This window comes from Oncorhynchus mykiss, chromosome 23, assembly GCF_013265735.2.
Source record: "Oncorhynchus mykiss isolate Arlee chromosome 23, USDA_OmykA_1.1, whole genome shotgun sequence".
Classification (NCBI taxonomy): Eukaryota; Metazoa; Chordata; class Actinopteri; order Salmoniformes; family Salmonidae; genus Oncorhynchus; species Oncorhynchus mykiss.
This window is the reverse complement of record NC_048587.1, coordinates 43,303,644-43,316,242: the sequence shown is the minus strand read 5'-3', so window position 1 is coordinate 43,316,242 and position 12,599 is coordinate 43,303,644. Positions and strand designations below refer to the sequence as shown.

The following is a 12,599-nucleotide window of genomic DNA, read 5'->3' as shown; positions in this document are numbered from 1 at the left end:
AAACAAAAATAGAACTGTTTGGCCATAATGACCATCGTTATGTTTGGATGAAAAAGGGGAGGCTTGCAAGCCGAAGAACACCATCCCAACCATGAAGCACAGGGGTGGCAGCATCATGTTGTGTTGGTGGTTTGCTGCAGGAGGGACTGGTGCACTTCACAAAATAGATGGCATCATGAGGGAGGGAAATTATGTGGATATATTGAAGCAACACCTCAAGACATCAGTCAGGAAGTTAAAGCTTGGTCGCCAAATGGGTTTTCGATTTGGCAATCAAGGAATGGGCCAGAATTCACCCAACTCTTTGTAAGAAGCTTATGGAAGGCTACCAGAAACGTTTGACCCAAGTTAAACAATTTAAAGGCAATGCTACCAAATACTTATTAAGTGTATGTAAACTTCTGACCCACTGGGTATGTGATGAAAGAAATAAAATCAGAAATAAATCATTCTCTCTACTATTATTCTGACATTTCGCATTCTTAAAATAAAGTGGTGAACCCAATTTTAACTAGGATTAAATGTCAGGAATTTTGAAAACTGAGTTTAAATGTATTTGGCTAAGGTGTATGTAAACTTCCAACTTCAACTGGATGTACGTGTAACTGATAGATCCACACACACACACACACACGTTAATGTAAGTAAATTGTAAAGTATTTTTGTCTGTAATGTCTTTTTTGTTATGTGTCGGACCCCAGTAAGACTAGCTGTCGCAATTGGCGTTGGCTAATGGGGATCCTAGTATATCAAATCTATGTTCACGTCACCAGAATAAGACCTTTGTTAGTTATTGGAATGGAGCATCAAGCAAGTCACCTTGCACATTGACCACCCTGTGAAGTTCATCATAACTTATTTCATCTGTAGCCTAATAAACTGTATGCTATGAGTCGTAGTGTGAGGACCACACAACATGTCATTGCGTGACTCCAAGTTTACTTCAATATTATGGTTATTATATCAATATTTGAGCATAAAAGCATTTCCACTGACATTTCTCACATAATTCATTTTACCGAAACAAAAAGATCCCACCTTGTTTAAAGTATTTTGTTTTGTCAACATTCGGAAAGTTTATCTGACATATACTTTACTCGCATAAAAAGGTTGGATGGAAACCTGGTTACAGACGCATTTTTCAAGAAAATGACATTCACTTTCACCTCTAAATTATGTGGATCTTTGTAAGAACTGTTGATGTCGAAAATGGCTTTATAAAATCAATGTTGTTGATTAATATGAACCCTTTCATCCCTCCTCTCCTCTCAGGTAAAGCCCATCGTGTCCCAGTATCTGAAGGAGAAGGAGCTCCCATACCAGGAGGATAGCTACCTCTCCCGTCTGCAGCTCTTCTTTCACAAGTACCAGGAGCTCATGGTTTTCGCCCCACCCATCACGGAGCTGGTGGGGGTGCAGTGATGGAGCAGAGAGGTCGAGGATGAGGCGGAGGACAGGAAACAGGGAATATACCATCTACTAACCCATGCTGCTATGTGCAGTCACTGAATTAAGAGACTGCTACCACTGTCCTACTGTATCTAGGAGGATAATTCTTTAAGTGCACAAACTCCAACTCACTGACATTAACATAGCAATATATATATATATATATATATATATACACACACACACTGCAATATTAATAAATTATTTCTGTCGAAAAACAATTACATGAACAATTACATGAAACAAATACATTGTAAATTTATCTGCACGATCTAACACTATAACATGATAGGCTATACCAATGATCTTTACTCAAGACAATGTGTAGTTAACAACAACCCACTGTGCACATACTGGTTGAATCAATGTTGTTTACACGTCATTTTAATGAAACTATGTTGAACCCAAGTAGAATAGACTAATTGATGTCTGTGCCCATTGGGAACAATAATAAGGCACTTTCTGGGATACATACACTACCATTCAAAAGTTTGGGGTCACTTAGAAATGTCCTTGTTTTTGAAAAAAAAAGTGTCCATTAAAATTACATCAAATTGATCAGAAATACAGTGTAGACATTGTTAATGTTGTAAATGACTATTGTAGCTGGAAATGGCAGATTGTTTTATGGAATATCTACATAGGTGTACAGAGGTCGATTATCAGCAACCATAACTCCTGTGTTCCAATGACACATTGTGTTAGTGATGTGTAATTTTGTAATCAATGTTCATTAATTTCAATCATCTTAATTAGTCTGAAACCCAGAGTTTGTAAAGTTCTGCTTGAAATGAAACAGACAGAATTCCCAGTTCACAATTAATCAAATCCAAGTTTATTTGCGAGAGCTCTCTCATGCATACACAAAGACTTTCCTTTTATGACGTTCTAACCTACGCACATACATACACACTAACATTTGGATTCTCTCCTTTTCTCCTGAAGTCTCACCACAGTTTATTACCACTCAGCTGACAGTTCCAGTCCCCCTCAGATACGGGAAACTTGGAGGGGCTCTCCCTGTCCTGTTATCTCCCCAGAGTTATAGCTGGGTCGGTTCAAACATACAGTGCCTTGCGAAAGTATTCGGCCCCCTTGAACTTTGCGACCTTTTGCCACATTTCAGGCTTCAAACATAAAGATATAAAACTGTATTTTTTGTGAAGAATCAAGAACAAGTGGGACACAATCATGAAGTGGAACGACATTTATTGGATATTTCAAACTTTTTTAACAAATCAAAAACTGAACAATTGGACGTGCAAAATTATTCAGCCCCTTTACTTTCAGTGCAGCAAACTCTCTCCAGAAGTTCAGTGAGGATCTCTGAATGATCCAATGTTGACCTAAATGACTAATGATGATAAATACAATCCACCTGTGTGTAATCAAGTCTCCGTATAAATGCACCTGCACTGTGATAGTCTCAGAGGTCCGTTAAAAGCGCAGAGAGCATCATGAAGAACAAGGAACAAACCAGGCAGGTCCGAGATACTGTTGTGAAGAAGTTTAAAGCCGGATTTGGATAGAAAAAGATTTCCCAAGCTTTAAACATCCCAAGGAGCACTGTGCAAGCGATAATATTGAAATGGAAGGAGTATCAGACCACTGCAAATCTACCAAGACCTGGCCGTCCCTCTAAACTTTCAGCTCATACAAGGAGAAGACTGATCAGAGATGCAGCCAAGAGGCCCATGATCACTCTGGATGAACTGCAGAGATCTACAGCTGAGGTGGGAGACTCTGTCCATAGGACAACAATCAGTCGTATATTGCACAAATCTGGCCTTTATGGAAGAGTGGCAAGAAGAAAGCCATTTCTTAAAGATATCCATAAAAAGTGTCGTTTAAAGTTTGCCACAAGCCACCTGGGAGACACACCAAACATGTGGAAGAAGGTGCTCTGGTCAGATGAAACCAAAATGTAACTTTTTGGCAACAATGCAAAACGTTATGTTTGGCGTAAAAGCAGCACAGCTGAACACACCATCCCCACTGTCAAACATGGTGGTGGCAGCATCATGGTTTGGGCCTGCTTTTCTTCAGCAGGGACAGGGAAGATGGTTAAAATTGATGGGAAGATGGATGGAGCCAAATACAGGACCATTCTGGAAGAAAACCTGATGGAGTCTGCAAAAGACCTGAGACTGGGACGGAGATTTGTCTTCCAACAAGACAATGATCCAAAACATAAAGCAAAATCTACAATGGAATGGTTCAAAAATAAACATATCCAGGTGTTAGAATGGCCAAGTCAAAGTCCAGACCTGAATCCAATCGAGAATCTGTGGAAAGAACTGAAAACTGCTGTTCACAAATGCTCTCCATCCAACCTCACTGAGCTCAAGCTGTTTTGCAAGGAGGAATGGGAAAAAATGTCAGTCTCTCAATGTGCAAAACTGATAGAGACATACCCCAAGCGACTTACAGCTGTAATCGCAGCAAAAGGTGGCGCTACAAAGTATTAACTTAAGGGGGCTGAATAATTTTGCACGCCCAATTTTTCAGTTTTTGATTTGTTAAAAAAGTTTGAAATATCCAATAAATGTCGTTCCACTTCATGATTGTGTCCCACTTGTTGTTGATTCTTCACAAAAAAATACAGTTTTATATCTTTATGTTTGAAGCCTGAAATGTGGCAAAAGGTCGCAAAGTTCAAGGGGGCCGAATACTTTCGCAAGGCACTGTAGGTTAAGGATCCTCTTTGTTTTCGTTAGGCACACACATACATTCCTCTCTTCCCCCCTCCAACCTAGATGGAGCTGTGTTTATTATTTTTAATTACTCCTTGTTCATGCTACATAACCTCTGATCCCTAATGGTTAAGTTTCCGGGCAGAATTATTTAATCATGTGTATCTTAAACCTTCATACAATATTTTAACAGTTAGCTATTCCAATTTGATAATTTTAAAAGGATCATTAGAAAACCCTTTTGCAATTATGTTATCACCGCTTAAATCTGTTGGCCTGATTAAAGAAGCAATAAAACTGGCCTTCTTTAGACTAGTTGAGTATCTGGAGCATCAGCATTTGTGGGTTTTATTACAGGCTCAAAATGGCCAGAAGCAAAGACCTTCCTTCTGAAACTCGTCAGTCTATTCTTGTTCTGAGAAATAAAGGCTATTCCATGGGAGAAACTGCCAAGAAACTGAAGATCTCGTACAACGCTGTGTACTACTCCCTTCACAGAACAGCGCAAACTGTCTCTAACCAGAATAAAAAGAGGTGTGGGGGGCCCTGGTGCACAACTAAGCAAGAGGACAAGTACATTAGAGTGTCTAGTTTGAGAAACAGAAGCGTCACAAGTCCTCAACTGGCAGCTTCATTAAATATTACCTGCAAAACACCGGGCGTGTGGGTGCATACATTTTCATACAGGTGCCCGTGGGAATCGAACCCGTTGCAAGCGCCATACTCTACCAACTGGCCAGTTTATGATCTAACATAGCAATAAAACATAACATAAACTAGGTTTACCACCAGAGGTGTGTTTCCATCAAACAGACTAGTTGCGGATAAAAAAGGCTGTGCGTGATTACATAGTGCACATAAAAAATGACTTTTGTGGTTAAGTTCCCATGTACCAAATAACAAACACAAGTCAAATGAGTTTCCATCGCAATTTCAACTCTACCAATGGTTTTGTTACAAACACTCTTGCACACTCTGATTTTGGTGCATACTCTCTAGACAAGACCTCACTGATAAACTGGATAGGGGGTTATGTGATGAGATATGGATAGAATGTAATTTAATTTAATAATTGGCAGCCAAGAACCGATCATCATGTCACGAGCATTCAAATTATAGCCTTCCCTCGATATTTAACCAATTGGACATTTGCATGATCACCGTGCACTTAACCACCATGTGAAGTTCATCATTACTTATTTTATCTGCCTATAAACTTTTAATGCTTTTCCACTATGTGGTGGTAGGCCCATATCGCGTGACTCAAAGTTTACTTCGATATGATAGTTATTAAATCAATATTTTCAGCATAAAGGCGTTTCCATGGTCGTTCCTAACATAATTCATTTTACAGACACAAAAAGATCCCACCATGTCGAACGAAACTGTCTGTTGACATTTATGAAATTGTATGGACATTTCCTGTTTCTATAAACCCTGTCATGACCTTTTTATGTGTCAGGTAATTCTTCCGCATGAAAAATGTTGAATGACACTGAGGGGCAGTGTTTTTACAACTAATGCCGGTTTGTCTGAGACTGATGTCGTGCAGGTGTTTGTACACATGCATATACACACACACTCTCATTCAAATAAACACATACAAGAACACACACATACATGTAACAGTGCCAGACATGCACACAAACATATACAGTAGGCATTGCTGTTATGATTTTAGTTGTCCTTGATGTCCTTTGTTTTAAATGTATTTATTTGTTTAATTCTTTTTTTGCATTGTTGTTTGCAGTTTTCTGTCTTTTTCTTTTTTCTCTTTAGTTCATTCTCTTGGTTGTTGGTGCTTTGGGGGGGGGGGGGGGGTTCTTGGGGGTGGGGAATGGAATTAATTGTACACAGATTTCTTTCGAACTTCATGGAATTATAGACAGTTTGTGTTTGAGGATTACTCTGCCAAGAGCTGTGACTTGAATAAACGAAATGACTGAGATTGCGTCACAAATGGCACCCTATTCATCACTCTATAGCCAATAAGGCTCTGGTCAAAAGTAGTGCACAATATAGGGAATAGGTTGCCATTTAGGATGTAACCTAAATGCTGCTTTAACTGACGATAAGGAGATTAGTCAAGACCTCTGAATTGACCTCTTTTTACCATAGACAGATGTTGTTGAGTTATGTGAGTGCCGATTATATTGCAGTGTCTTTAATTCAAAAGCACATCCTTGTTTGCACTAATTACATTCTATATGAAATAAATAATGTAATAATGTCCATTCAAGTGTGCCATGTTTACTTTTAAATAAATTACAAGGCAAAACAAGTTCTAGCCTACCAGCTGAGACATTGTAGTTACATAAAATACCAGTTTTTATTGCAAGTAAATACTACATGGGGTTTAGATTAGAAATGCTAAATACCGGTAGGGAATAGTGGGGTATATTGACCCAATGGTTAGTTGTTTCTAGGAAACACAAAATTAATCATGTGACCAAATATTTAGGAAGAGATCATCATTTCATGGAGTCAGTCTGGTATGCAAGTTAAATCCAAAAAATGGATTTTCACAAAGTCAGATTAATGTATTGTGTTACAGGTTTTATTATGCGTGTATCTAAACCAAAGTAGATTGTTTTATATATCCGTTGGGGTCTCTATAAGCTACAATATGAGGTCCTAAACCTAGCATGAAAGTGCATCCTTGTAGCGGTGTGGGCTAATATTGTAAAGATGTTCACGTTGGAGTAAGTTGATCCAATGGCCATGGGTTAAGTTTAGCCAATGGCCACCATACAAATTATGTTATTTTGTCAGTTTAATGCATAATATGCATAATATGCATAGTATTTTTGCAATGTGTAATAAAAATAATGCATTTTCTTGTTACAGAGCAGATATCATCATGCAGCGTGTATATAAACGTAGAAGTACATTCGAGAAGTAGTAAGGGATAAAAAATAATGACTGAATGACACTGAAGAGGTTTGTTTTCTTTTTTGTCAATATACATGTCCCAGCTAGCATTTTTGGTTCATTTGAAGTTGTGGGAACAATACATTTTCGGTTTCCCATTGATCTGGTAATGAAGCCATACATTTCCTGACCAGTAAAACTAAAATGTTTTTTTTCTGAGATCAGAAGTGAAAATGTAGCCTGTTCTGGGAAAGTTCCTTTGTAGGTTGCAGGGAGGTTCTGAGAACGTTTTACTATGGTTCCCTGAAAATTATAGGTTGTTTGAAGGAAATTAAATAACGTTTCCTTGTACATGTTTCAATAAGACTTTAAAAAACACTGCTAGCGTCGGTTAAACATTCAAGCACAGATAGGACACATGGAAATGAATTTGCTTAGACATTAATCATGCAAATCATTTTTTTATTTTTTTATTGTGGCAAAGCATCAGTGAGATTTGATCCTACGTATGATCTTCTGTTTTCTATCCATGGAATTAGTACACTGCGCCATCATACAAAGCAGTTACTTTCAGTCTCTTCAAACAGACCCCATTTCAAAGGAAACAAGCACTCATTAAGATCAGGTGTGGCCAATTAGTGGGCATGGCCAACATACCTGAACACACAAGATAGAGGATTGATAAAGTTTTGTTGACACTAAGAACGGAATGTATATGTTTTTAAATCACATTCTTAGAACATTAGTAATGTTTTCTTGTGGTTTTCATGGAAAGTTGTCTTAATGTTCTGAGAACATGACTTTACATAGAACCATGAGAATTCCCGTAGAAAACATTTTACTTACGTACTGAAATTCCCACCTAAGAAACATATGGTTCTCAGAATTGTATGTGCTAGCTGGGTATCTTGTACCATTCCCAGAATGTTGTGGGAAGGTTGTATGCAAAATAACCGCAGGATAACCATGATCTCACCAAGAAACACATGCTAGCTGGGGTACCTGTTCTAAAGAGAGGAAATGATAGAGTAGCAGAGGCACACAAGTTCTTATCTGATGACATCAAATGCCGAATTCAACAGGTACCTAACAGTGAAATGCTTACTTACAAGCCCAAGAAAAGAAAAGAAAGAAAAGAAAGAAAAGAAAAAGTGTTAAGAAAGTATTTACTAAAATAAACTGAAGTAAAACATAATAAATGAAATAAAAAATTTAAATAAAAAATAAAAACAAATAATTAAGAAGCAACAATAAAATAACAGTACCGAGGCTATATACAGGGGGTACCAGTATAGAGTCCATGTGCGGGGGCACAGGTTAGTTGAGGTAATTGAGGTAATATGTGCAGGTAGAGGTAAAGTGACTATGCATGGTTAATAAACAGAGAGTAGCAGCAGCATCAAATAGCCATTTGATTAGCTGTTCAGGAGTCTTATGGCTTAGGGGTAGAAGCTGTTAAGAATCCTTTTTGACCTAGACTTGGTGCTCCAGTACCGCTTGCCGTGAGGTAGCAGAGAGAACAGTCTATGACTAGGGTGGCTGGAGTCATAGTCTGAGCTTGCTAAATATATCAAGAATCTATATCAAGACCAGTTTCATAGGAGTAATAGCCTTAAATGCAGGGAACTTGCCTACGAATTGGCACATCAAAACATCATCCCTGTCCCAGACAGGTGGTCAACAAATGGAAGGGTAAGTGATTTGAACAGAGCTATCTGAATGTAGGCATAACTTTAAGAGATACAATATACCACACCCACATTCCATGAATTAAACTTTGACCTACCAGCACCCTCACCCACTTACCCCAAGTCTGCTCAACTTACCCTGTCCCTATGCGCAACTTACCCCAACTTACCCTATGGACAAGCTATGTTTTCAAAACTGCTACGTTGACAGTGCATTCGGAAGCATTCAGACCCCTTGACTTTTTCCACGTTTTTTTAACGCTACAGCCTTATTCTGAAATGGATGAAATAGAAATGTTCCTCAATCTACACACAATACCCCATAATGACAAAGCGAAACTGTGTTTTAGAAAGGTTTGCAAATGTATTAAAAGTAAAAAACAGAAATCCCTTATTTACATAAGTATTCAGGCACTTTGCTATGAGACTCGAAATTGAGCTCAGGTGCATCCTGTTGCCATTGATCATCCTTGAGATGTTTCTACGACTTGATTAGAGTCCACCTGTGGTACATTCAATTAATTGGACATGATTTGGAAAGGTACACACTTGTCTATATAAGGTCCCACAGTTGACAGTGCATGTCAGTGCTAAAACCAAGCCATGAGGTCGAAGGAATTGTGCGTAGAGCTCTGAGACATTGTGTCGAGGCACAGATTTGGGGAAGGGTACCAAAAAATGTCTGCAGCATTGAAGGTCCCCGAAGAACACAGTAGCCTCCATCATTCTTAAATGGAAGAAGTTTGGAACCACCAAGACTCTTCCTAGTGCTGGCTGCCCAGCCAAACTGATTAATCGAGGGAGAAGGGCCTTGGTCAAGGAGGTGACAGAGCTCCAGAGTTCTTCTGTGGAGATGGGAGAACCTTCCAGAAGGGCAACCATCTCTGCAGCACTCCACCAATCAGGCCTTCATGGTAAAGTGGGCAGACGGAAGCCACTCCTCAGTAAAAGGCACATGACAGCCCGCTTGGAGTTTGCCAAAAGGCACCTAAAGTCCCTGATCATGAGGAACAAGATTATCTGGTCTGATAAAACCAAGATTTAACTCTTTGGGATGAATGCCAAATGTCACGTTTGTAGGAAACCTGGCACCATCCCTACGGTGAAGCACGGTGGTGGCAGCATCATGCTGTGGATATGTTATTCAGCGGCAGGGACTGAGAGACTAGTCAGGATCGAAGGAAAGATGAACAGAGCAAAGTACGGAGAGGTCCTTGATGAAAACCTGCTCCAGAGCGCTCAGGACCTCAAACTGGGGGCGAAGGTTCATCTTCCAACAGGACAAGCACACAACCAAGACAACGCAGGAGTGGCTTCGGGTTAAGTCTCTGAATGTCCTTGATTGGTCCAGCTAGAGCCCGGACTTGAACCAACCAAACATCTCTGGAGAGACCTGAAAATAGCTGTACAGTGATGCTCTCCATCCAACCTCACTGAGCTTGAGAATATCTGCAGAGAAGAATGGGAGAAACCCCCCCTTAATACAGGTGTGTCAAGATTGTAGTGTCATACCCAAGAGGACAAGGATGTAATCGCTGCCAAAGATGCTTCAACAAAGTACTGAGTAAAAGGTCTGAATACTTATGTAAATGTAATATTTCCAGGGTTTTTAAAATTATACATTGGCAAAAAAATCTAAAAACAACTGTTTTTGTTTTGTTTTTATGTGGTATGGGGTAGATTGATGAGGAAAAAAACACTTTAATCAATTTTAGAATAAGGCTGTAAAGTTACAAAATGTGGAAAAAGTCAAGGGGACTGAATACTTTCTGAATATACTGTACATTGGAGAAATGTCCTCTGGTCTGATGAAACAAAAATAGAACTGTTTGGCCATAATGACCATCGTTATGTTTGGAGGGAAAAGGGGGATGCTTGCAAGCCGAAGAACACCATCCCAGCTGTGAAGCATGGGGGTGGCAGCATCATGTTGTGTGGGTGCTTTTCTGCAGGAGGGACTGGTGCTCTTCACAAAATAGATGGCATCATGAGTGAAGAAAATTATGTGGATATATTGAAGCAACATCTCAAGACAAAAGTGAACCCAAAATAAGCTAGCAGTGTTTTCAACATTCTTATTGAAACTTTTTCAATAAGTTATTCAAAAACCTCTAAATAACCTTTACATTTTGTTCTTAGAGTGTTAAGAAAACATTCAACTATCAAACATTCACATTTAGATAATTTCTTAGAATTGTATTTAATTACCTTCAAATAATCTATAATTTCCATTCTGTGACGACCCTCCCACTCTGCTGTATTCTGTCTTTGTTCTTGTTTCCTTATTAGGATGCCGGTGGGCGGAGTTGGGAGGGTCGTCAGCTTCATGGGAAACACCTGGGCCAGGTGTCTCCCAGGATAAATAGACCTCTTCCACATTCATGGAGGAGACTCTCTCCATGCAGACACCTTTGTAGATTGTGTTGTGGTTCTTGGTGGCCTTTTGTTTGTTTGCTTTGGCACCTTTCAACACCCTGCATTATCACATTCATGCACGCAAAACTCACTTACACTACTGATTACTGATTACACACATCATTGTATATTTTCCTTAGTTGCTTTAGTTAAATAAATATATATTTTGTTACTCCTTATCTCCATGTTGTCTCCCTTTGTTACGGGCTTTGAGCCGGTTCGTGACAATTCTCAGAGCGTTAATAACGTCTCCCAGGAAAATTTTCAGGGAAACACTGTAAAAACAAAAAATTACTATTCCAAGAACAGGTTGAAATGTTCACTTCTGTTCTCAGAAAAAAAGGATTTTGACAAGGTCAAAATAATTGATTGTTTTATGATGCTTTTATCAAATCCAAAGTAAATTATTTTAAAGATTTCTCTATACATCAGTTGGCTGCAATATGAGGTCCTAGACCTAGCATGAAAGTACATCCTTGTTGCAGAAAAATAGTTTGCCTTGGGGTAAGTTGAGTCAATGGCCATGAGGTAAGTTGAGTCAATGGTTGAGCCAATGGCAAGTTGAACAAATTGTTTTCTTCCCAGGTGCAATGCAAGGCATTATCGCTGGGATATGAGGTAACAACAGGGCCTGGCCTATGTTCAAAGTGTTTAAAAAAGTACAACGTGTTTGTTTGGTGTTACTGTAAGTCTGTGTTAAAATATGTTTAAATGATTAAAACACAAACAAGCGATTGTGATTGTGTTATGGAAATAAAGATAGACATGGTTTTAAAAAAGGTAGTATAATATTTAATTCAGTACAGAAATTGGTAGCCGGGTTAACTTAGCCTGTCCCACTGCTGAATGGCTCAACTTACACCACTCACCACTCAATGATGGTGGTTAAAAGCTGAATGTTGATAATTTTACCATTGTATCAACACGCTCGTCACTCCCGTTCAACAACTTTAAAAATGTGGCACAGTAGGCATCAAGTTACTTGCCGGTAATGTTGCATAAACGTTTGAAAGGTCTATCATTTTTACTGAACACGATCCAAGTTATCATAGGCCGTAGACGCTTTCAATTGCCTAACTTATAAGCTTAGGCATATTTTTGAACAACATGATTTTGCGCTCAGAAGGGATAACTTGAAATAACATGATGTAGGTTAATTAAATAATCAAAATAAAAGTATTTATTAGCCTAGTTGTTATAAGTATTTAGGCATATCATGTGAATTTGGCCTGATGTGAAATCATTGTCAAACGCACAAAATATTTTGTCGCATATAGGTCTATAATTTATGGGTTGATAATGTAGAAATATCAAAACATTCTTTCAACAACTCCAAACCAATTGCCTGTCTATTGTGCAGGAACCACTGACTCACTGCCTTTTTCTATTGTCAAGACACCTGGTGGTAACTGCTTAGGACAGGCCTTGAGGTCTCCATAATATCTGCCGACTAGGTGTGATGCTTATGACTAAAGAGGCTTTG

At 38.9% G+C, this 12,599-nt stretch overlaps 1 protein-coding gene across 1 annotated transcript in view; it reads left to right on the top strand.

Moving 5' to 3' along the window:
- Positions 1 to 2,510, top strand: part of LOC110502802 (fatty acid desaturase 6) — a 42,511-nt gene extending 40,001 nt beyond the window's left edge. The window contains exon 6 of the mRNA XM_021581096.2: positions 1,273 to 2,510. Coding sequence (XP_021436771.2) covers positions 1,273 to 1,422 — 150 coding nt within the window. The 3' untranslated portion in view covers positions 1,423 to 2,510. The remainder of the gene's footprint in view (positions 1 to 1,272) is intronic.
- The last annotated feature ends 10,089 nt before the right edge of the window (positions 2,511 to 12,599 follow it).